Source organism: Staurois parvus, unplaced genomic scaffold (assembly GCF_062004578.1).
Source record: "Staurois parvus isolate SC_StPar_1 unplaced genomic scaffold, SC_StPar_1.0 ptg000549l, whole genome shotgun sequence".
NCBI lineage: Eukaryota > Metazoa > Chordata > Amphibia > Anura > Ranidae > Staurois > Staurois parvus.
Genome location: NW_028318345.1, coordinates 9478774 through 9501549, shown reverse-complemented (window position 1 = coordinate 9501549; position 22776 = coordinate 9478774). Strand labels below are relative to the sequence as shown.

Here is a 22776-nt window from a genome sequence, read left to right as displayed (position 1 = left end):
CTTCCACCTCCAGCTCCCACCGCGGATCTCCTAAAGCGAGTGTGGCGTGTGGTGAAAGCATCTATTCATGTTACTGCTTGTCTCCCTAGTACCCCAATATGGTGTAACACTAATTATGCAGAATTAGCTAAGTAAAAGGATTTCCAAAATTGGAGGGAGAGGGGCTCAGTTGTATTCTGGGGATATACTGAAGTCCTTTTAACAACTACAAACTGAATTTGCACTTACCCATAAGCAATTTTACCAGTACCTCCAGATACGCCACGCTTTGCAGGCCAAATCTCTTCTCTCCAACCTCACATTGACAGAATCCACTCTGCTTCAAGACATTACTCAGGCGACACATAAAAAGGGCATGATTTCTCGTATCTATTTACAATTATTGGCTACTGTGCAGGATCACTCTAGTCTAAGTGGTAGGGCACAGTGGACCCAAGATATTGGGGAGATTGCTGGAGACGCCTGGGATGCTGCCCTGGAGTCCGTACCGGTGATCCCTCTCTCTCCCTCACACGAATTATCACAATTATTTATTCTCCATTGGCTTATAGGACCCCTTTGCAACTGCACCGGTGGGGCAGAAGAGACAATCCTGATTGCCCAAGATGCAGGTGCACCGTGGTGACTTTATCCATAGGCTTTGGCGTTGCCCAAAACTGTACAGGGAGAGGGAAGTCCTTCAGACCATTTCCCTAGTAGCACAATATACTGTTTCCCAGGATCCCTTAACTTGTCAGTTGGATGCCATGGATCAGGAGACACTACAAGCCAGAACCTATACCATGGTTTCTAGGCTACTATATCTGGCTAGAAAATGAATTGCTATGCAATGGCTGTCTTATCTCCCACCAACTAAAAATCAATGGATAGACTATGTCAATTCACTACTCCTATGAGAAAAACTCACATACCAACACCGTAATGCCCACTGTAAATTTCAGAACGTGTGACAAGGCTGGCTAGATGTACCTGGGCTTGCCCCTTCTCAATTGTTAGTAGATAGGCTCTTGCAGGTGTGATACCCTACTCTAATGCAGATAACACCACACAGTATATTCCTCAGGAAGCGATCACGTACACCCATAGACCTTTTCACAGTGTCCCAGGTGAACTATTAATTAATTCATGGTTTCTATGTTATGTATTGTCAAGGTAGTTATGGCTCCTTATATTTCAATGCTGTCTGTTTAATGTTTCTGGTTTTCATATGTCACTGGATCTGCGTATCCAAGGTTTAACACTGTATACTATGCTGATTGTATTTTCTTTTCTTCAGTATCCTGTAAGCATTGTTCCCATTTTTTATTTTCTTTGACAATAAAAGCTGTTTGGATTAAAAAAAAAAAAAAAAAAAAAAAGAAAAAAAAAAGATTCTGCCCCTCTTCACAGCTCCGGAGGGGCCCACCCAATGCCCCACAGCAAACCTCACAATACCCGGAGATGATGTCAGTTTCTACCTCGCCCCAGCATTCTCAAGCCAGAGCATGGAGGATATCTGGATTGCATTCTGTTCTCTACCAAGCTACCCTATAAACCCCCCTCCTCCCCACCACAACCACCACTTAACCTGTAAGAGAAGAAGCTCAGGTGTGAAGCCTCAAAATACAGTTGTTATGGCTAGGACTCTTGCCGTGAAGGTAAGCTTTATGTGCCAGGAAGCCTAAAGGGACATCCTACTGCTTGCTTTCTGGTCCAGCTCATTTTATGCTTTTGCTTTAAAGTGACCCTTTCATCGCTGCTTCAAAATTACAACACCCCCCCACTTCCCCTACAGACAGTTGTTACACAGCCAGTGTGTATGCACTACAAATGCAGAACATGCTTGAGGAACATTTAAGATAAAATTACACCTATTTCATTCAGCCATCAATTTTAATGTATTTCCTATTTACATACTAAAAATAGAAGGAAGATTTTGAAATCACTTCAGGCAGTGCATGGAATTTTATGATCCAGTCACCAAGATGCAAATCTTGGCTACCATGTTGACCAGATATTGTCCAGCCTTGACTTGAATATCACTTTCAAAGTAATTTTTTACTTGGGTATATTCAATGATCAGATCAGTTTTAAATGTATCCCTGGTATGTGACCCCTGGGAGGCTCTGTTGCACAAGATGTTGCCATCCCTGACTAAGGCCAAGAGAAGGCTGGTGGGGTTTGTGTTCCTGACAGCCTGGCAGACTTTGGGAACAGCCTGGTGCAAACCTTCCTCAACTTTGCCAAGGTTAGATAGGGGCTTATGGGAACCTTTGTCCACAGAAATACACTTCAATACTTACAGATATCAATGCCAAATTCTTGGAGATGTGGGATCCATGGATAACCTAAAATGGTCATGTAAACCAGGACTGCTCTTTACTTTCTATTCGACTGTTTGGATGACCCATCTGTGTGCTATGCAATGGGTTGGAGTGCATGGGAACTTCTCCCTGTTCCATCTCTTTCCCCAGGCAAACTCCCTGCTCTTATTCTTTCCCCCTTTTCTTCACTGCCTGCCGAGGCCTTCAGGCGGTTGCCTCCTTGTCTCCCTTACCCCTGAGCTTTTTTTTTGGGCTCCAGAACATTTTCCTCCTTTCTCACCTACTTGAGGCAAATGTCTTTGCCAATTGCATCTCTTTTTTTTGGCTCGTCTTCTGTGCTGTACTGCTGATGGAACTTGTGCTTGTTTGTACCTTCTATAACCAGTGAACTAACTCAATGTACTATCCTCTCATCTAGAGGGAAATGTTACTATGTATCCATCTAGGTTACTTTCTCACCCATGGTATATTTTCAGGAACATGATGTTCTGTATATCTTTTGATGCAAAACTTGAAAACCCATTAAAACCCTTGTAAAACAAAGTATTTTCGTACCTCCACTTCAGCTTGTTGTCTTGCAAGGGTGATACAAAATATATCCAGCGTTTTTTCATGCTCCTGTCAAGAATTAAGACCAACGTTTCAATTGTGCCAGGGAAGCAGAATGCATGTAGTAAATGTAACTATAAAAAAAAAGACAATCCAGTACTTCCGCTTTGAGCAGAACATCTTCTGGTGGTTTCTTTGATGTTATCTTGGCTTTGTACACTTCTTTGTACCTCTTCACTTGCTGTCTGTGCTTTCGAATATGTTTCCAGGACCACATATAGAGGCGGGGCTTCACATTGACATCAAGAATTCCAGTTATAGCGTAATTCCACCTTTTGAAATCAAATTAATATTAAAAACTTCCGACTGGAATGCTACAGATTTCAAATAGAAAGAGAAAAAGTTCAATTCTACAGGCAAAATATTAACATTTATAGGATCAAAATACTTTCCCAATACCTACATTGACTTCGTATCAGTCTTTCAGCAAGCAAAAACAGTAAATGCTACTTCCTTTACTGGCTGTTCTCCTTCAAGCTTTGGATATGTTTTTAATTATGTAAGACTTTATATACAGTGAGGAACAGAAGTATTTGAACACCCTGCGATTTTGCAAGTTATCCCACTTAGAAATCATGGAGGGGTCTGAAATTCACATTGTAGGTGCATTCCCAGTCAGAGACAGAATTAAAAAAAAAAATTCAGGAAATCAGATTGTATGATTTTTAAAGAATTTGTCTTGCACTGCTGAACATAAGTATTTGAACACCTAAGAAACAGCAAGAAATCTGACCTGTTACTGTGCCTTTAAAAAGTCCACCTCTACTCCACTCATTAATCTAACTTAGTAGCACCTGTCTGAGCTCTTTAAAGACACCTGTCCACCCCACAGTCAGTAAGACGCAACTACTACCATGAGCAAGACCAAAGAGCTGTCAAAAGACACCAGAGACAAAATTGTGGACCTCCACAAGGCTGGAAAGGGCTACGGGGCAATTGCCAAGCAGCTTGGTGAAAATAGATCAACTGTTGGAGCAATTGATAGAAAATGGAAGAGGCTAAAGACGACTGTCAGTCTCCCTCAGACTGGGGCTCCATGCAAGATCTCACCTCGTGGGGTATCACTGATGATAAGAAAGGTGAGGAATCAGCCCAGAACTACAAGGGAGGAGCTGGTCAATGACATAAAGAGAGCTGGGACCACAGCTCACCACAGGTCACTGTCGGTAGAACACTACGCCGTCATGGTTTCAAATCATGCATTTCACGGAAGGTTCCCCTGCTCAAGTCATCACAAGTCCAGGCCCGTCTGAAGTTTGCCAATGACCATCTGGATGATCCAGAGGAGGCATGGGAGAAAGTCATGTGGTCAGATGAGACCAAAGTAGAACTTTTTGGTCTAAACTTCACTCGTCGTGTTTGGAGGAAAAAGAAGGATGAGTTGCATCCCAAGAACACCATCCCTACTGTGAAGCATGGGGGTGGTAACATTATGCTTTGGGGGTGATTTCTGCGAAGGGGACAAGACGACTGCACTGTATTAAGGAGAGGATGAATGGGGCCATTTATTGTGGAATTTTGAGCAACAACCTCCTTCCCTCAATCAGAGCATTGAAGATGGGTCGTGGCTGCGTCTTCCAACATGCCAACGACCCGAAGCACACAGCCAGGATAACCAAGGAGTGGCTCCGTAAGAAGCATATCAACGTTCTGGAGTGGCCTAGCCAGTCTCCAGACCTAAATCCAATAGAACATCTTTGGAGGGAGCTGAAACTCCGTGTTGCTCAGCGACAGCCCTGAAACCTGACAGATCTAGAGGAGATCTGTGTGGAGGAGTCGGCCAAAATCCCTGTTGCAGTGTGTGCAAACCTGGTCAAGAACTACAGGAAACGTTTGACCTCTGTAATTGCAAACAAAGGCTTCTGTACCAAATATTAACACTGATTTTCTCAGGTGTTCAAATACTTATGTTCAGCAGTGCAAGACAAATAAATTCTTTAAAAATCATACAATGTGATTTCCTGAATTTTTTTTTTAATTCTGTCTCACAGAGTGGGAATGCACATACATTGTGAATTTCAGACCCCTCCATGATTTCTAAGTGGGAGAACTTGCAAAATCGCAGGGTGTTCAAATACTTCTGTTCCTCACTGTATCATAGCAAGACTATAGGTCAGTTACAAAAAATGCCACTGCTTAAGGTTTCAGCACAGAAAAAAAAAAATTGCTCAGTTTTCGAGAGAGAGCATTCGGCACAAAAAAATATTTAAAAACCCAAGGTTTCCCTACCTCCCTAATAATCAAGCACGACTAACAATGAGGTGTCGCTAACAACCAAACACACACAATCTCTAAGTAGTCCTTTTAACAACACTACTTGACTCTAAAACTCAACCCTGACCCTAATCCTAATCTTCAACCTAACACCTAGACTAATATCGTAACACCCACTTCCCCCAACAACTAATACCCTACAAATGCACCTTATTCATAGAAGCTTACCAATTCCCCTAATACCTAACTCTATCTCTAGACTTAGCCTTAAACGAATCACTAACAATAAACGGACCAATTCTGCATACACTATAGTCACCCTAGTCTTGCACCATTACAGGCACTGAATCCTGCACCATATTAACTCTGGTAGATACTGATACTCAAATCTACTGATTTGTAAAAAAAAAATAAACAAAAAAAATACACTCATGAATGAGTCATCCACACATGTAAATATTAGCTTGTGCTATTAAGTTCTGTAACTAAAAGGAGAGAAATAAACTGGGAAACATGGGAAAAGCAGCATAAAGCTTCACGTTTGCTGAAAAGAGAATACAAAATATTCATGCCCAATATTTAATACCTACATACACAAAAACATTTTAATTGTTTCTTTTATATATATTCTAATTTTATCTACAACAATCAGCCTTTGTTACTTGTACTAAAGGTCTAAAATTAAACCAAGACACTTCTTTTTCCCTCCGCTTTTAGAATTTGGCTTCTGTGACATAAATCTAGTATACTAGGCAGCCAAAGGGTACCTAAACTGTACTGTAAAGAATTATGGTCAAATTAATACCCCCAAAAGGGGCACAACAGAGTTCTAAAATACTGTCTCTCAGCAGCAATACATTGCCCAACAATTCCACAACAGTCCATCAAACAAAACCACCTACAATAACTAATACACCATCCCAAATTGATTTGACATAAAATATTTAAGAGATTGGGAAAATGCCAAACATGTAAATAGGCCTGCAGTGTAAGCAGTTGCACATTTAGGAAGACAAATTTACCTCAGTAACATTATCGAGGCGTTTTAATCCTCTGCAATTGGGAGAAATGCCATTTTTTATTTGCATTTTACTGCAGTTAGGTCAGGCAAATAGACCTAGATGGACAAGAGCATCCCTAATAATAATTCCAGTGTTGAGGATCTGTTGTTTTAATTCTTGTGCCAGTTGACTGACAGATTACATGCCTGACAAACTGATACTTCTATCAGAAAAATGTCTAGGAGGGAAGGGGATTTCCCAAAAAGATTGTAATAATAACTGGTTCAGAAAACTCCAAATGACTGAAAGTGATTAAGCTCTATCCACCTCCTTCTATCTAGCTACATGTATAGGGAGAAAAGACAGAGGAAGATGCCGGAGGGTGCCTGGGCCAGTGTGGCAGCTGAGCTGCTGCTCCTTCCAGTGTTCCTCTCAGACTCAGTCCCTTACTGCAAGCTGGCTGGCAGCTGCTGATCACTGTGGAGTTCCAGCCCTTCTCTTCCCATAGATTAGCAGAGGTGGAGCTGCACCTGCAGAAGAAGGTAATGTCTGACTCTGCTGTATCACGTCTGTGTGAGTGTGACCCAGCCGGCCATCCATCACATGTGCAATGTGTCAGTGAGTGATGACATCATCACAATCCCAAAGCCTGCTCTTCTGGAGCCTGCTGATCTGTGTCTGTGTTGGTGGTGGTGTGTTGTGTTGTGTCGGATCTGCCACTGTGTGGGATCACTCAGCTCAGGTGTGTTTGGGCTGGTCCACCTGCTGTCACAGCATTTTACCTCCTCCCATTACCTAGGGAATTCCAGCCTGGTAAAGTCTATAGTCCTTGTACTCTGCAATACACATCTGTGAGTTCAGTCACTATCTTTTTATTAATTTCTCACAGTAGCCATTTGTGTACAAACGATTGAGAAACTTAAGGAATAATTGTACAAACATTCTTATGAAAATGTGTATGAAAATTTGACAAATGTTTTTCAAAAGTCCTTTTAAAATTTGGCTTGATTTTAACATTTATTGTTTATACAGGTGGACTTTACTGATCGAAAATCACACACACAGTTAGAAATGTGTTCATTCAAGACAAATTTCCATCGTGCTGTTTCAAATTTTCTCAACACTATGGTGGAAAAATGAATGTCAATTTGACCCCAATTACCATTAGAACATTTTACAAATGTTCTTAAAATGAAAAATTTCAAGCTAAATTCTAGTGTAAGTCCAACTTATGAACGGGTCACCTACATATGAATGCAAATTTATTTAAGCCCGACATTCAGTGGGGCAGCTTTCTATACTGTTACATGCAAAAAGGCAGAACATACTCTAGCTGGTCTGCAGATGATTACCTAGAAAAAAACATGTATTAGAGATATACAGTAGCTATACTGTAGAAACACAAATACAAAAATGAGGATTATATGATCACTATAAATCTCTAATACAATGGTTTACATGACTTGGACATTAGAAGTTCCAGAAAATCAACTAATACATTGCTAATAATACAAAGAAACTAAGCTGAACTCAAACTAAAGTGCAGGAATAACCTTTTACTGCTACGACCTATGGTGCATTATTGTCAGGCATTAGTAGATTAATGTCAGGTGTCCTGGGAACTGTACAGTTCTAACAAACAGAATGATATTTATCAGGGTAGGTCTAACATAACATACCATTTTCTAGCATTATTATGAACAGGAACATCTGGTCTGTACTTTCGATATGGAAGATTCCTAGACATCATGTCAATAGATTCAAGAAGCTCCATGACACTATGGTACTGAAAATTAGAACAAAATGTATTAACAACGAACATTCTTTTTTTACATAGCCCTTCAACAAAATAAATTATTCCAGTGTCTCAAATACGGATAGCTACCAGATAGCATGAACATAAAAATCTGTACATAAAATGCAGTGCCACACACTGTATATAAGTGTTAAATATATATACTTTAACAATCTTGCTTCTTTTTCCAAAGTGAAATACTTCTTTGATGGAATTAGAGTCTGCAGCTAGTCATGTGACTAATGCCACAATATTGTTCACTTTTTCCTCTGCTAAAGGGCTTGGGTTAATGATGTCAAGGTAGATCAAGCCAAGTAGCAGCTGTACCTGCACAGTAGTCCTCCACTTTAGCAAAGATTATGTGATCAATCCCTCACCAGATGGAGCCTGGAGTCCACTCTTCTTAAGAAAAGGTAAATATTCCACAGCCTCACTTAGCCTCTGTTTAGAAGAAAGCTAGGGTATAACAATATCATAGAGATCTAAGCACCACAGAACTTAGAAAAAAGTGATGCCTTTGTTACAGGATGAGTGCTAACAGGAACTAGTAATGGGGCATCACATCAACAAATAAAAAAAAGACATAATAAGCCAATAGGTTATTTACGTCACCAGTGTGACTTAAATTAGTTCTGGGTAAACAAATTTTGTATGTGTAGGATGTAAGTATATGAATTGGCTTGAATCTTTATAACCTTTTATTGTCAATAGGCACTCAGTCATTTTAGGGCTCATATACACATGCTATAATGACCTGTGTTTTTCTGCACTGGAACAATGCAGGTCACTGCTAGGGCACCTAGAAAATGATTGTTTTCTATGTGCCCCAGTTCACACCACAATGTTCGTATGATTTGCTGTGATGAAAAATGCAGACGTGCTGCATTTTTCTCTGGTGCCCCCGATGGTGCTGCACTGCGGTGGACTGTACATTTTGTACACTTCTAATAAAGTTTTTTTTAAATGCCAAGCAATGCCTTGTTTTGTACCATGCAATGCACCACTCGTCACTGCTGCCACACAGTGGACACCAGACTAAAGGTAAAGGATCGATTCAGCATGCAGCCATTGGGAAAGTACCCTTATTCCTCACCTGAGGCTTATTAAATTCAATTGCTATGTCCTGAAGATTGACATCAAGATCAATCTTTGGTGAAGAGAAGTCAAACTCTGAACGTGGATTCATACGGAGTTTTGCTCTCCCTGAGATTGGACGGAAGACTAAAAAAATAAAAAGGAAAAACATGTAACATGAAATATCAAATCAGCATTCTCAATAACGCTTGTTTCTGGAAGTAAAATGAACTCCAATGCAGTGGTATGCTAGAAAGTTTCTGCCACTTTGGCTAGTATTGCTACATTGCAATAATTACAAAAATTACAGACTCCAATAACCAACCAAGTAACACAGATAACATCAGTAATTACTGATCAAAAATAAGATAATAGAATAAAATGTACACTCAAGATATATTCTTTCAAGCAGTTAATGTTACTGTATATACTATGCAGACCTTCAACCGAAACAATCAATTGTGCAAGGGTTAGGAATGAGCTGGTAGCAAACAAACATGTGCACAGCTGAAATTTTTGTTTTGTTCCCTTTTCGTTTCATTAGTTGATTGAAGATTTTCATTTCGTCATATTCGTTATGTTGATTTGTACCTTCTCCATTCATTTCAAGTATTTGATTAGAAAATATTGAATTCTTCCGATACAAACAGATTCAAATTCTTTTTAAAAAATAGCTGGTTGCGGCAGGTGCCGCATCCTTGACAACCATGACTCATCTGCTGTCAGTGGGATTACCTACTGACAGCATAATGTACATAAACAGGTGCCTGCATTAACAGGGTCCCTGCGGCCCCATAGCAGAACTACTGCTATAGGGTGGCAGGGCTGCGTAAAATTATATATATATATATGTGATTTTGCATTTCCAAGTAGGGGGCGTGAGCGCGTCCCGCCCTGCCCGCGCTGCCATTGGTGGCTACAGATGTCGATCACCGATTCCCAGCCAGAGATTCCCAACCAGCACCCAAAGATCGCTGAGGAACAGTGAAAGGTGAGAGGTCTGTGTGTAATCAACACAGATCTCTCCCCTGTCAGCACCAACATGCTGCTTTGTATTGCTCTGCATAGCAGAGCAACACAAAGCAGCATGTTTCCCTAGTAAAACATACACAGTACACACAGTAAAATAGTGCACAGTTAACCCCTTGAGTGCCCCCAGATGTTAACCCCTTCCTGCCCAGTGTCATTAGTACAGTGTCAGTGCTTTTTATTAGCACTGATCACTGTATTAGTGTCATTGGGATGTCAGTGGCAGTTAGCCAGTTCCCCCCCAGTGTCAGAATGCCCGCTGCAGTCCCGCTACAAGTCACTGATCACCACCATTACTAGTAAAAAAAAAAAAAAATTCCAGTATATATACCACTATTTGTAGATGCTATAATATTTACGTTAACCAATTCATTTACACGTATTGGGATTTTTTTTTTAGCAAAAATACATTTTGGCCTACATTTATGATGAAATATGATTGTTTAAAATTTTTGTACTGGATATGTTTTATAGCAAAAAGACAAAAATATTGTTTATTCACAAAATTTGCAGTCATTTTTTGTTTATAGCGCAAAAAATAAAAAGCACAGAGACAATCAAATACCAACGAAAGAAAGTTTTGTTTGTGGGAAAAAAAGGATATAAATTTCATTTGGGTGCAATGCTGCACTTGCAGTTGTCAGTTAAAGTAATGCAGTGCCGAATCACAAAAAATGGCCTGGTCAGGAAGGGGGGTAAATCCTTTGGAGGGCAAGCGGTTAAAAATGTAAAAAAAAATTGTGGGGGTCCCCCAATCCTCACCAGAGATCAGGTCAGATCCCATACCCACCCTTGTGAATGAGTATGGGGTATATAGTACTCCTACTCATTTCCCCAAAAAAAGTCTAAAGTAAATAAGAACACAAACACAGTTTTTGACAAGTCCTTTATTTAAACCCCCCCCAAAAGATGTCCCCTGAAATAGATCCAACGTCAACCGCTATGAATGCCAACCTGCACAAAAAAAAAACAAAAGAAACTCTTGCTGAACATGACATATCCCGTCCAGGGAAACTCGCCAAATGACAGGTGAACATGGGGGCGGGGTCACCTGGGGATGTTACCTTGACCCCATCCCATTCTTACCTGTGATTAGGTGAGAGTTTCTCCAAGTGACACATCACTCGGGTGTGAAGTGTCTTATCACGTTCAGGGGGCTGTTTATTTGGGTTTCCTCCAAACCACCCCCCAAATTGATGGTATGTGGCCTGGTATGGTTCAGGAAGTCTGCTAGGCTGCATTTTGGAAGGGACCCCACATAATTTTTTTTAATTTTGGAGTGGGAACCCCCTTAAAATCCATACCAGCCTTGAGGGGGGTACCCATTCTATTTTTCTTTTTAATTTTGGCATTGGGTTCCATACCAAATCCATACCAAACCCGAAATTACCTAGTATGGATTGGAGGGGGAGCTCCAAGCTCTTTTTTAAAACATTTTTTAATGACAGCACTTGTTTGTTTATGAGTCATGGTAAGGACAGCACGGTTGTTAAGGAAGCAGCAGTCATCCGCTCTTTGCAACCAGCTATTCACAACGAATTTGAAAATCCGAGTGAAACAAACGCATTTGTTTGTTTTTTTCGTTAGAACTTGTTTCGGATTCATTGCCATTCGATTCTATGTCCATTTAGAAATTCTGATAAATCGAAATCTCCAAAAACAAAAATTTATATCTGAATAACAAATCAAATTGAAACTAATCAAACATGTCTAGTAGCAAATAGAATGCAAACATTGCAACTAAATTCTGCTAACTAATATATATAGCCTTAGGCATAAAACAATGCATTTGCATTTCCAAAAAGAGTAGATATTTAGAAATAGCATACCAAAATCATAACCTTCAGGGATCATGTTGTTAGAAGCAACTCCATATTTCAATACACCCTGCAAAGGAAAAGGAAGCTTAATTTGAGTTGTTACTTTTAAAAAAGTGACCAGCTACATACTTTCAAAAACCTATATTTCAATAAAATGCATGTAAATACATGCATAAAAAATACAAGCTGCATGATGGAAACACTTCAATATATAGCCAATACATCGAAAAACAAACAATTTAATCCTTCAAAACATTCCTGAGCGAAAGATAAAACTGCAACACTAAGCCAAAAATGTCAGTCAGAGATCAAGCACAATAGAGCCCAAAATTAGAGATGCATGGTAGACATAATATCACTGATGAGGACAATGAACGATAATAGGGACCCATGTCTTCAGATTTTGCTCTCTTCAAATGGGTTTTACGTTCTCATACAAGTCTATCGGGCTGCAAAACCCGCTTAAAGTGAGTTAAATGCAGGTCAGTAGAAGGTGAACTCCAGGTTTAAATCCACCTATCCATGAATTCGGAATGATCTCAGAAGCATCTTATACTGATGTTAAACTGAGTCACAAGTCCAAAGCCCATCTGCACAGGCTGTAAGACACATATCTAGAAAGAAACTATGGCAGATTAGGTTTTGCCATTCTTATCATCCCCTTCTATTTGCATAATAAACTCAGGTACCCAGAAAACTAACAGAGAGAACATAGAGAACATAGATCTATTTGTCAAACTTTAAAAAGTAGGATTGAATAAAATGAAAAGGTTGTGAATCGGAGTTGCATTTTTTTTTTTAATGTATAGCATACCTTTTTGAAATTATCACAACAATTTCAACAAATTTTAAAATGACCAAAAAAAAAAAATCAAATACTATACCAAAGCTTCATTGTAACTTCGATGGTAATACATCTCAGATTTCACATTCCAATAGGCAAACAGATTGTCAAGGCGCACAATCTAGAATTAAACATTTGAAAAACAAGACCATCAATCCTCAAGCACAATTCAAATTAAACACATTGACATATAAATATTATAGCGTACTCACTGCCATATCGCTTGCAACAAATTCATATGAGCTGAAATGTTTGGTTTTAAAACAAGCCAGAAGTTAAAAGTTTTAATAAACTGGATGTTCAATATTATCTGTAGCAGTGGATTTTTTATTATTTCTTTTGGGGACATCTGAGGATTATCCTTTACCATTTTAGTCCAAGTGGGGTAATCAATGCATGACAACTACTTATTTGAATTTCACATTTTTTGGATAACCTGACACTGGATTTATTAGATACAAGTTTATATTGACCTATCACCATCTGTAGTCCTGCCATCTGGTGAATGGCCATTCATATTTTGGTGGAGTCTCACTCGTGGCGCAGCATTACAGTTACTTGGATTATTCTCACAAATGTGCACATTGGCCTACAACTCCTGAGTTCTGTTGGTCTGATTAGTTGCCATTTACTTTTGAGGTGAGTCCCACTTCAAGCACTGTAACACTGAAAACTTCAAAATAAAGGATTTGCATGTCAGATGTTTGCAAGCTGCTGGGAGTTTATTTTTTATTTTGTGTTTTTAGTTTGTTACATTCCTTTCTTTCTAATTCAGCACCAGTTTATAACAGTTATGATTGCAGTAAATTACTTCATTAGGAAAACCTACAGCTTCTAATTATATTTTCCGGGCCCTCTGGTTTTGCTTTTTGGTTCCAACAGAAACTTGCTAAAGCAATTCACGATATAGGTCAGATGTAGAGGACATGTGGTCTGGTATGGCCACCCAGGATGCATGCACAGATAGGGGTCTGGCAGGGACTTTCAGGAGGGTGTACCTCATGCTTTTCTTGTTTTTTTTTCTGCAAGGTTCCACCTTAAAGTAATTCTAAAGACTTGCTTTTTTTTATCTAAAATAAAAAAAGATGGTATATGAAGTCAATCTCCCAGACGCGTCGTTCGATAGCCCCTGGCTATCAGTATACTTACCTACTCTGTGCACTGGTATTGCACATAGTTGCCCTGAACCTCCTCTTCTGGGGTCTTCCGCCAGCACTATTGTCTCCTCCTCTTCTGTGTCTGCCACAGTAGCAAATCACTTGCTAGGGGGGGAAGACGTGCAGGCTTGCTCCTGAGCCAGGCTCTGTGCCCCCCTTAGACACACACAGCGTGACTCCCACACTTCCCCCACACCCACTCTCTCTTCACTGGATTTTATTGACAGCATCAGGCGATGGCAGCCACTGCTATCAATCTGTTCTGTGAAACCAGTGAAATATTACAGTGCTGCTGAAGACGGGTACAGTGCTGGATCAATACTGGACTCAGGTAGGTATTTAAGAGGGGGGGGGGGTTGCACACCCAATTGACAGTTCGCAAAAGAGTCTCCATAGACTGTAAACAGTGCAGAAGTCTCCCTCGTGTTATTTTCTCTTATGGTCAAATGTTCTTAGCCTACAGTGTTAGGCTATTTTCTTTACTGATGAATGTTAATGCTCATGGTTGAATGCTCCTATAGTTGTTTTTCTCTTAGCACCAAATGGCAACAGGCAAACTAATACACGCATATTAAAAAAATTAGAGGTGTTATTCGTTGCAATTCCACAAATGTCAACAAATTCGGAAAGTGATTTTTTTATATATAGACCCCATAGTATTTTACGAAGGACAAACACAGCTTTCTTTTTGTGATACAGTTTTGCAAAAACACATTTTTAATGCAATTCTTACGCAAAAAAAATATCAAAACTAAAAAAACATTTATTTATTATGGATTAAAAGTATACATTTTATTCTATAATTTGTCCTGTTTAAAATGACACTAACTTTATGATTCTGGTAAAAAGCAATCCAAAGTTATTTGCAAATGAAAAAAAGTGTTTTTTGGTTTTTTTTTAACTTTGGGCCTTTTAAATGAGACACAAAAAATACCAAATAAAGGAAATAAAAGTTAAAGAAAGTTTAAATATTAGTTGTTTAAAAAAAATCATAAGGAAAGTAATAGTGGGAGGGAGAATTGGAAGACTTAATTAGGACTAGAAAGGGTAAAGTAAGTGTTAATAAGGGGTAAATAAATACAATTTTTTTTTTAAATACACTTGCCAGGTTGCTTTAACTGACAACATTATACAGATAAAGCTTGTCTCTTTGATCTGAAGATAAATGAAACAGAGTAGATACAAAAGTGACCATGTTATTTTGTATCTCTGGTTTGCATCCCAGTCAAATGGTTCTTTATTTGACAGCAGCAGCTGCTCGAGCGGCTATATTCACATGGGGGTGGGGGTGGGGGTGGGCATGTAAGAGGAACAGAAACACTGGATGTGCTACACACATGGTCTGCGTACTTTGATTACTTTTTTTGGCCATGTGTAGCATGTCCAGTGTCCTTAATAAGAAAATAGCAAAAATAGTAATTGAAATCTAGTCACAAAATCAACATTTATTGTGGTCGCAGCAATGAACTGGAAAATCATGGTTCTAATGAATACCATTCAATTGCAGCATCTATGAGGGTTCATGATAGACCTATCCATCCTGTCCAGAACTGCTGTACCTGCGAATTCCGCACCGTATCAGAATCGCACCCCGTTCATGCGAACCAATGTGGGTATGTGTTAACAACACCCCGAAATTGGTCCGCAAAATGCGGTGCGATGTGCAGAATCGGATCGCATAGGTGTGAATACCCATGCGATTCGATTCTAGTGCGGACCCAAAAAAAGGTTCCTGCACCTTTTTGGTGCAGGTGTGGTGCGATTTAAGCCATACAAAAATCGCACTGCACACAAATCGCATGTGATTTACACAGGAATGCGGTGCAGTTCCTGTGGGAATCACATGCGATGTACCGCACCGCATTAGTGTGAACCTAGCCTCATACTTGTCTCATCAAGAACGGCTCAAAAATGACTGCACAGTTGACAATATAAACACCACTACAATATGACTTAAACAGGAAACATAAAAGGGAAAAATGGTCAGTTTCATTACCTTGTAAAACAACTTGGCAGATTCATCATGAAGACATGGATTCCAATTTTTATCAGATGTCTGTCAAGAAAAGTTTATTCTTCAGTTAAAAATATTCTGTAAATCTTTATTTGAAATAAATATACTGAAAATATATACCTCAGTATACATGCAAAGCAAAGCCTTAGGTCACCCAAAAATATTCTGATTTTCCTTATTTCAAAAGAAATACATTTGCAATTCTGCACAGTCACACACACAAATTATACCCAAATTGAAGTTTAAAAATACAACATAAAATAAAGCAAGATTAAATATAACCAACATATAAAAAAGGACAATGTACTTTTTAAACATTTTTGGTCCTTTAGCATTATGTCCTCATGCACACTGGACATTTTTACAGCTGCTTTTGGCATTATTTCTACAGCCAGTAACTCCCAGCATGTTATCCTGTGTGTCCATGCACACATAGACTGTAATCAGTGTTTTTTTTGGCTGGAAAAAACACACAGAACTAGTGGGTTTCTAGAGGAGTTTTTTTAGCTGTAAAAACGCTCTAATGCTGAAAAATGCAGTAAAACGTGGCAAACCAGTGTTTTTGAATGTTTTTTGAGCAAAAAAAATTTTTTGTTCATTAAAACAGGCTAAAAACCGCAAACGTGGAAAAACGAGCCAAACCGCTAATGCAAAACCACTAGAAAATGCTGGAATACTTAAGTTTTTAACATGACTTTACACAGCTAACGTTACCAGCGTTATTAAAACTCCCAATGAGCATGGAGCCTAACAGGTCTTTAATCAGGTGTGCAAAAAAACTATTTATCTGCCTTCCACTTCCCTGTGCTTCAAGAGCTCTCATCATAGGGTTAGGTTAGTGTAAACCAGGGGTCCTCAAACTTTTTAAACAGGGGGCCAGTTCACTGTCCCTCAGAACATTGGAGGGCCAGACTATAGTTTAAAAAAAAAAAAAAAACTATGAACAAATGCGGACACAGTACAGGAGATGACCAGAGACTGCGGACATAGTACATGAGATGACCAGAGACTGCAGACACAGTACAGAAGATGACCAGAGACTGCGGACATAGTACAGGAGATGACCAGAGACTGCGGACACAGTACAGAAGATGACCAGAGACTGCGGACATAGTACAGGAGATGACCAGAGACTGCGGACATAGTACAGGAGATGACCAGAGACTGAAGACATAGTACAGGAGATGACCAGAGACTGCAGACATAGTACAGGAGATGACCAGAGACTGCGGACATAAACGGCGGCGGGAATACTGGGCCGGCCGCTTCATAAGATGCACAGACATTTCCCCCCAAGTGTGTCTTATGGAGCGAAATATACAGTAAATGCAGGAGAAGCTTGTTGGGTCAGATCTGTGTACAATGTAAAGAGAGAGAGAGAGGGGGGGGGGAGAGATATAAGGAGGGGAGAGAGAGAGGGGGGGAGAGGAGGGGGGAGAGAGAGAGGAGGGGGGAGAGAGAGAGGAGGGGGAGAGAGAGAGGAGGGGGAGGGAGAGAGGGGGGGTATAGGGGGAGGGAGAGAGGGGGGTAGGAAGAGAGGGGGGGAAGGGGGGGAGAGAGAGGAGGGGAGAGTGAGAGGAGGGGGGGGGGTGAGAGGAGAGGGGGAGAGAGAGGAGGGGGAGAGAGGGGGAGAGAGGGGGAGAGAGGAGGAGGGAGAGAGAGAGGAGGGGGGAGAGAGGAGGGGGGACAGAGAGGAGGGGGAAGAGAGAGAGGAAGGGGGGAGAGAGAGAGGAGGGAGAGAGGAGAAAGGGGGGAAAGAGAGAGGGAGGAGATCGATCATCTATTGCACTTATCTAGGGTCCGTGGCCGTGATACCCGACATGCAGCTATGGACTCTCCTCTTTTGCTCCCCCTCTTCATGGTCAACTCTAGGCTCCGCCCTCCGGCCGTGACGGTTTCATGCACTGATCAGAATAGATGGCCGGCTGGCTGCAGAGAGGCCAGGTGACTGGTGCAGGTTCATAAGCCGAGCCCACCTTCCCCTGTTCTAGAATTGCTGATCCCGCCCTCCTGCCTCCCGCCCGAGCCCTGCCGAGCTCTCCCGACTTGCCAAACCCTAGTCCCTTGCCTCGTGGCAGATACGCCCCTGCCCGGTGGGCCGGATAAATGTCCTCGGCAGGCCGCATGTGGCCCGCAGGCCGTAGTCTGAGGACCCCTTGTGTAAACATTTCTGAGTTTACATTTAGGCCAGCTGTGTCTGCATTGTAACTACAGAAAATGATAGAGAACAAGCAAGGCATTTTTCCTGTATATTGGATTTATTAAATATTTTTAAATGCAGGAGCCAAAGATGACTATTTTTATACCACACAACATTTATGTATTCACTGGGTATCAAAGACTGCTAATTCCTGTGTAAGTCTTGCTACAGTTTAGAGAACACGTATCTTAAGACCTGGACTGAGAAAAAGAAATGTAATATAGATCCTTCTATAATTCTCTTTTTATATTTCAGGGTTGGTTGCTAAACTAATTCATGTATGAACTGCTTCTTAATATAAGGACATGAGAAAGTGCATACAATACAGAAAGAGGCATGAAATACTACATGTAACAGAGAGACAAATAATACACTGCATGTAAAAGAGAGGTAGTAAGTAACAGTGAGAGATAAAGCACAGTGGGGTAGATTTACTAAAACTGGAGCACTCAAACTTTGGTGCAGCTGTGCATTGTAGCCAATCAGCTTCTAATCTCACTTAAAAAGAAAGTGCAGCACTAAAACAAATGCAAATCCATATTAGTAAAACGTATTCAAATCCAAGTCCATAATCAGGCTAAATGAATGAATTGATAAGATCATAATATATTAAAATCTATATATATTAAAATGGTGACAGTCTGTGGTAGGTGATGGGTACAGAAGATGTTAGTGACTTCACATTCCAGTGGCGAGGTAATAAAATAGTTAAAATATGCACCGGCGGCCTCCTTTCATTATTTACGGTCAGTGTACTTTTATTTCTATACCTTGATTTTATCATATATTGCCTACCCACGTGGATTACTAAATACATTTTTTAAAAATATACTACACTGTGGGCTATTTTTTGTTGACTCCTCCATGAGCCAACATTCATCCCCATAGCCCATACTTCATGGCACAGGAGTTGTTCCCAATTGCTGACAGCAGCCCACCAGTGTAAGAGGAGAACGCCCGGTCCAGTGCGATCTATCCTGCCTATATACCCGAGCGGCTTCCACGGTGATATTCGGTGGTTATTCCAAGGGAGACGACCACTGTTCTGCCCAATACCAAGAGGGGGAGAGTCCGTTAGAGACGGCCCAGCTCATCCATCCCATCCCATGAGGGGGACCTCTGGTTATTGATTATATGCGTATTAAAAGATACTCATCTGGTGAGTGAGTATTTATCACCTCGCCACTGGAACGTGAAGTCACTAACATCTTCTGTACCCATCACCTACCACAGACTGTCACCATTTTAATATATATAGATTTTAATATATTATGATCTTATCAATTCATGATTTTACGTTTAGCCTGATTATGGACTTGGATTTGAATACGGTTTACTAATATGGATCTGCATTTGTTCTAGCGCTGCACTTTCTTTTTAAGTATCTTGTGAGGTTTTATTGTGGTTACCTTTTCGTGCTTTTAGCAGCTATATTACTATTAAGAGCTCACTGAGTATACCGTTTTAGCTTCTAATCTCAGCTTGTTAAATTAAGCTTTGGAAATACAACCTGGAAGCTGATTGGTTTCTATGCAGAGCTGCACCAGATTTTGCACGCTCCAGTTTTCGTAAATAGGGGTGGATAAGCAAACACTGCACACTGGCACTCTGACAGCCAGTGGCATTTCTAATGTGGGGCCCCGACACTGCAATCCTAAAGGCCCCCTATAGTGCTTGATTTTTTTTGGGGGGGGGGAAGAAGATTTTTGCTGACACATAATGCTCATACATTTTGGGGGCGCCGTTTGGTATCTTCGCCATGGGCAGTAGATGACCTTGCACTGACTCCATGTAATATATGGACAAAAGGTACTGCATGTAATACAGACTTGAATCACTGTACATAATACAATGGGCTCAATGGGTAATAAATTCTTCCCTTGCCAAAGCAAGGACAAAGATGAACAAAAATATCCATCACAGACTGTATAGTAAAGGTGTTCCTTAGTTACATTCACAGACAAAAAATTATGGCCATCATCGAATATGCTGGGGCAGTTGGACTGCAGATGTGAGGGCTGTACATATGCGTGCTTGGTGACCACAGCAAGCTAAAAGGGTTTGTGCACACTGCTGCTCCAAAACTGATATTTTGAGGGCTTTTTGGTGTGTCCCTGAACACACCTCAACAAAGGCCTATGTGTCCATGCACACATCAGCTTTTAGAGGAGTTTAGCAGTCAAAAACTCCTCTACTGAATGCGGAAGAATCACATTCAGGAAAGGAGCTGTTGGGCACAAAAACCAAACATGGCTAAAACAGCTAGGCGCGTTGAACGCTTGAGTGTCTATTAATTTCAATGGGCAGAATAAATTAAAATTGGGCTTTGAACTATGCGCTGGGTGGCAGATCTCACTGTCTAGCTGTGTGCAAGGAAGTGAAGATGTCACTGATGCCAGGGACAGTAGAGTGTGAGTACTGTATACTAGGGTGATAAATCTGACAAGTTTTGCACCATGTTTCTTTTGTGTTTAGAAAACCAGAGAATATCATCCATGTGCAGTCTCTCTGTCTGGTTTAGATAGAAATCAGTGACTTCTCAAAATGTACATGCTGTGGATTGAGAAATTAATAAAAGCTGATTTTGTTGTTTTTAAAAATGTAAACTCTACTACCCCCACACACAAAAAAGCACCTTTTGTTCCGAAATATTGCAGAAATATTACAATTCTAGAATATAAACGATTGATTATGGGTAAGCTATACCTGTAAGCAAGTCTATATACAGTATTTTGCTTGTACATAAAGACATTTCTCAATCAAACTAAATTGTCAACAATAACTAGATGTATCCAGAATATACATAAGCTAGCTCTTGGAAAAAGGAATCTGGCCATTTAATAAGCAAAAAAAAATTAAAATCCTGACAAAAAACAAATTACTGACACAACTAAAGGCTATTAGCATTGCAAGCATATTACTGGATTATATTCTTTGTCTGGAATGCTTTTAAAATATCATGTAAAAGCGGTTTAAAGTTTTCCCAAATACAGTGTTTATCCTGTAGAGATAGACACTGCTTGCAACATACCGATTTGTGACTTCTTGAGGGCTACACGAGCAGTTTGTCAAATAAGGGCTTCATCCAAAACCACCACGTGCAGAAATGGATATTTTCCATAAATGCACCACAGTCAGCATGCAATAACAATTTAAATCAGAATAAACAAGACTGATGTCACCCTGTAAAAAAGCCAACCATCTTTTGATAGACGGCAAACACTGGTTCCTGATAAGCAAGTCAAATGCCTATTCTGCTTCAGCTAAAGTAACAACAATTTTAGGAAATAACATACAAAATAAACTGTTAATTCAGTAGAAAGCCATTCTTTCATTAACTTACACAATTATAGAACAGGTGTGTAGTGCCACAAAACCACAAATGCCACCCATTATTAAACTATGTTGAGAGATGGCATATAAAATGATGGATGCATAGCTCCTTATCTTATCAAATGTTTAAATAGGACAGAGAGCAAAAGACAGCAAGCCTTTTCTGTTAGCATGCAACACGTTTTCTGGTTCTACCTGCAAACTGAGGTTTTGAAGCGAAACACCAAATGAGAGTGGACACTGAGGATTTGTGATCTACAAGGAAAAAAAATGGAATACAGTATCATATATTATAAATCTGCAGTTCTTGAAATATACAACATTACGTCACGTAATATGGGTAAATTTACTAAACTAATTTAAAAAGACAATACAATGTACAGTTAGTAGTCATTCCACATTCAAGTTCCACAGCAGTGAGGCAGAACATTTTCAGAATCACTGAGAATAAAGCCTCTGCTCTGAAACTACTATGTAGCCTTGGAATCTGGAAATTGCTACAGTCATGACCAAAAATATTAGCAACCCTGCAATTCTGTCAGATAATGCACCACTTCACCCAGAAAATGACAAATGTTTAGGCATTGTCATGTTTATTTATTTTGTTTGTATTGGTATGACACAAAAAACTGGAGAAACAGAAGCCAAATCTGACACATTCCATGCAAAACTCCATAAATGGACTGGACAAATTTATTCGTACCTTCTCAAAATTGTACTAAATATTTGCATTCCAAGTTTGTGATGCGCATGTAATTTGTAATTAAACTTACCTGTATCAATTAACAGGTGCTGACAATATAGAAATCACACTGGAAACCAGTTGAAATGGAAAAAATTGACTCAGCCTTTCTGTTCTGTGTCTCTGTGTGCCATATGGAGCATGAAGAAGAGAAAAGCAGCAAAGAATTGTCTGAGGATTTGAGAACAAAAACTGTAGAAAAGCATGGACAATCTCAAGGTTACAAGTCCATCTCCATCTTAATGTTCCTGTGTCCACTGTGCACAACATTGTCAAGAAGTTAATAGCCCATGGCACTGTAGCTAATCTCCCTGGACGTGGATGAAAGAGAAAAATTGATCAACAAAGGATTATTTGAATGATGGCTAAAGAACCTTGATCAACTTCCGAACAAATTCAAGCTGACCTTCAGGCACAGGGTACAACCGTGTCAGCTCGCACTATATGTTGCCCTCTGAATGAAAAGGGACGCTATGGTAGGAGACCCAGGAGGACCCCATTGCTGACAAAGAAACATAAAAAAAGCCAGAATGGAGTTTGCCAGAACCTACCGGAGGAAGCCAATATCCTTTTGGGAGAACATGCTGTGGACAGACGAAACAAAATTACAGCTTTTTGGTAAAGCCCATCATTCTACTGTT

General features: G+C 40.1%; 1 protein-coding gene across 1 annotated transcript in view; it reads right to left on the bottom strand.

The window, feature by feature from the left end:
• Positions 1-22776, bottom strand: part of VPS13A (vacuolar protein sorting 13 homolog A) — a 290475-nt gene that overhangs the window by 216164 nt on the left and 51535 nt on the right. Inside the window, exons 7-14 of the mRNA XM_089691099.1 lie at positions 21589-21648; positions 15843-15902; positions 12730-12810; positions 11855-11912; positions 9016-9143; positions 7807-7913; positions 3013-3184; positions 2859-2921 (exon numbers count right to left, since the gene is read on the bottom strand). Of these exons, the coding sequence (XP_089547225.1) occupies positions 2859-2921; positions 3013-3184; positions 7807-7913; positions 9016-9143; positions 11855-11912; positions 12730-12810; positions 15843-15902; positions 21589-21648 (729 nt within the window). The remainder of the gene's footprint in view (positions 1-2858; positions 2922-3012; positions 3185-7806; positions 7914-9015; positions 9144-11854; positions 11913-12729; positions 12811-15842; positions 15903-21588; positions 21649-22776) is intronic.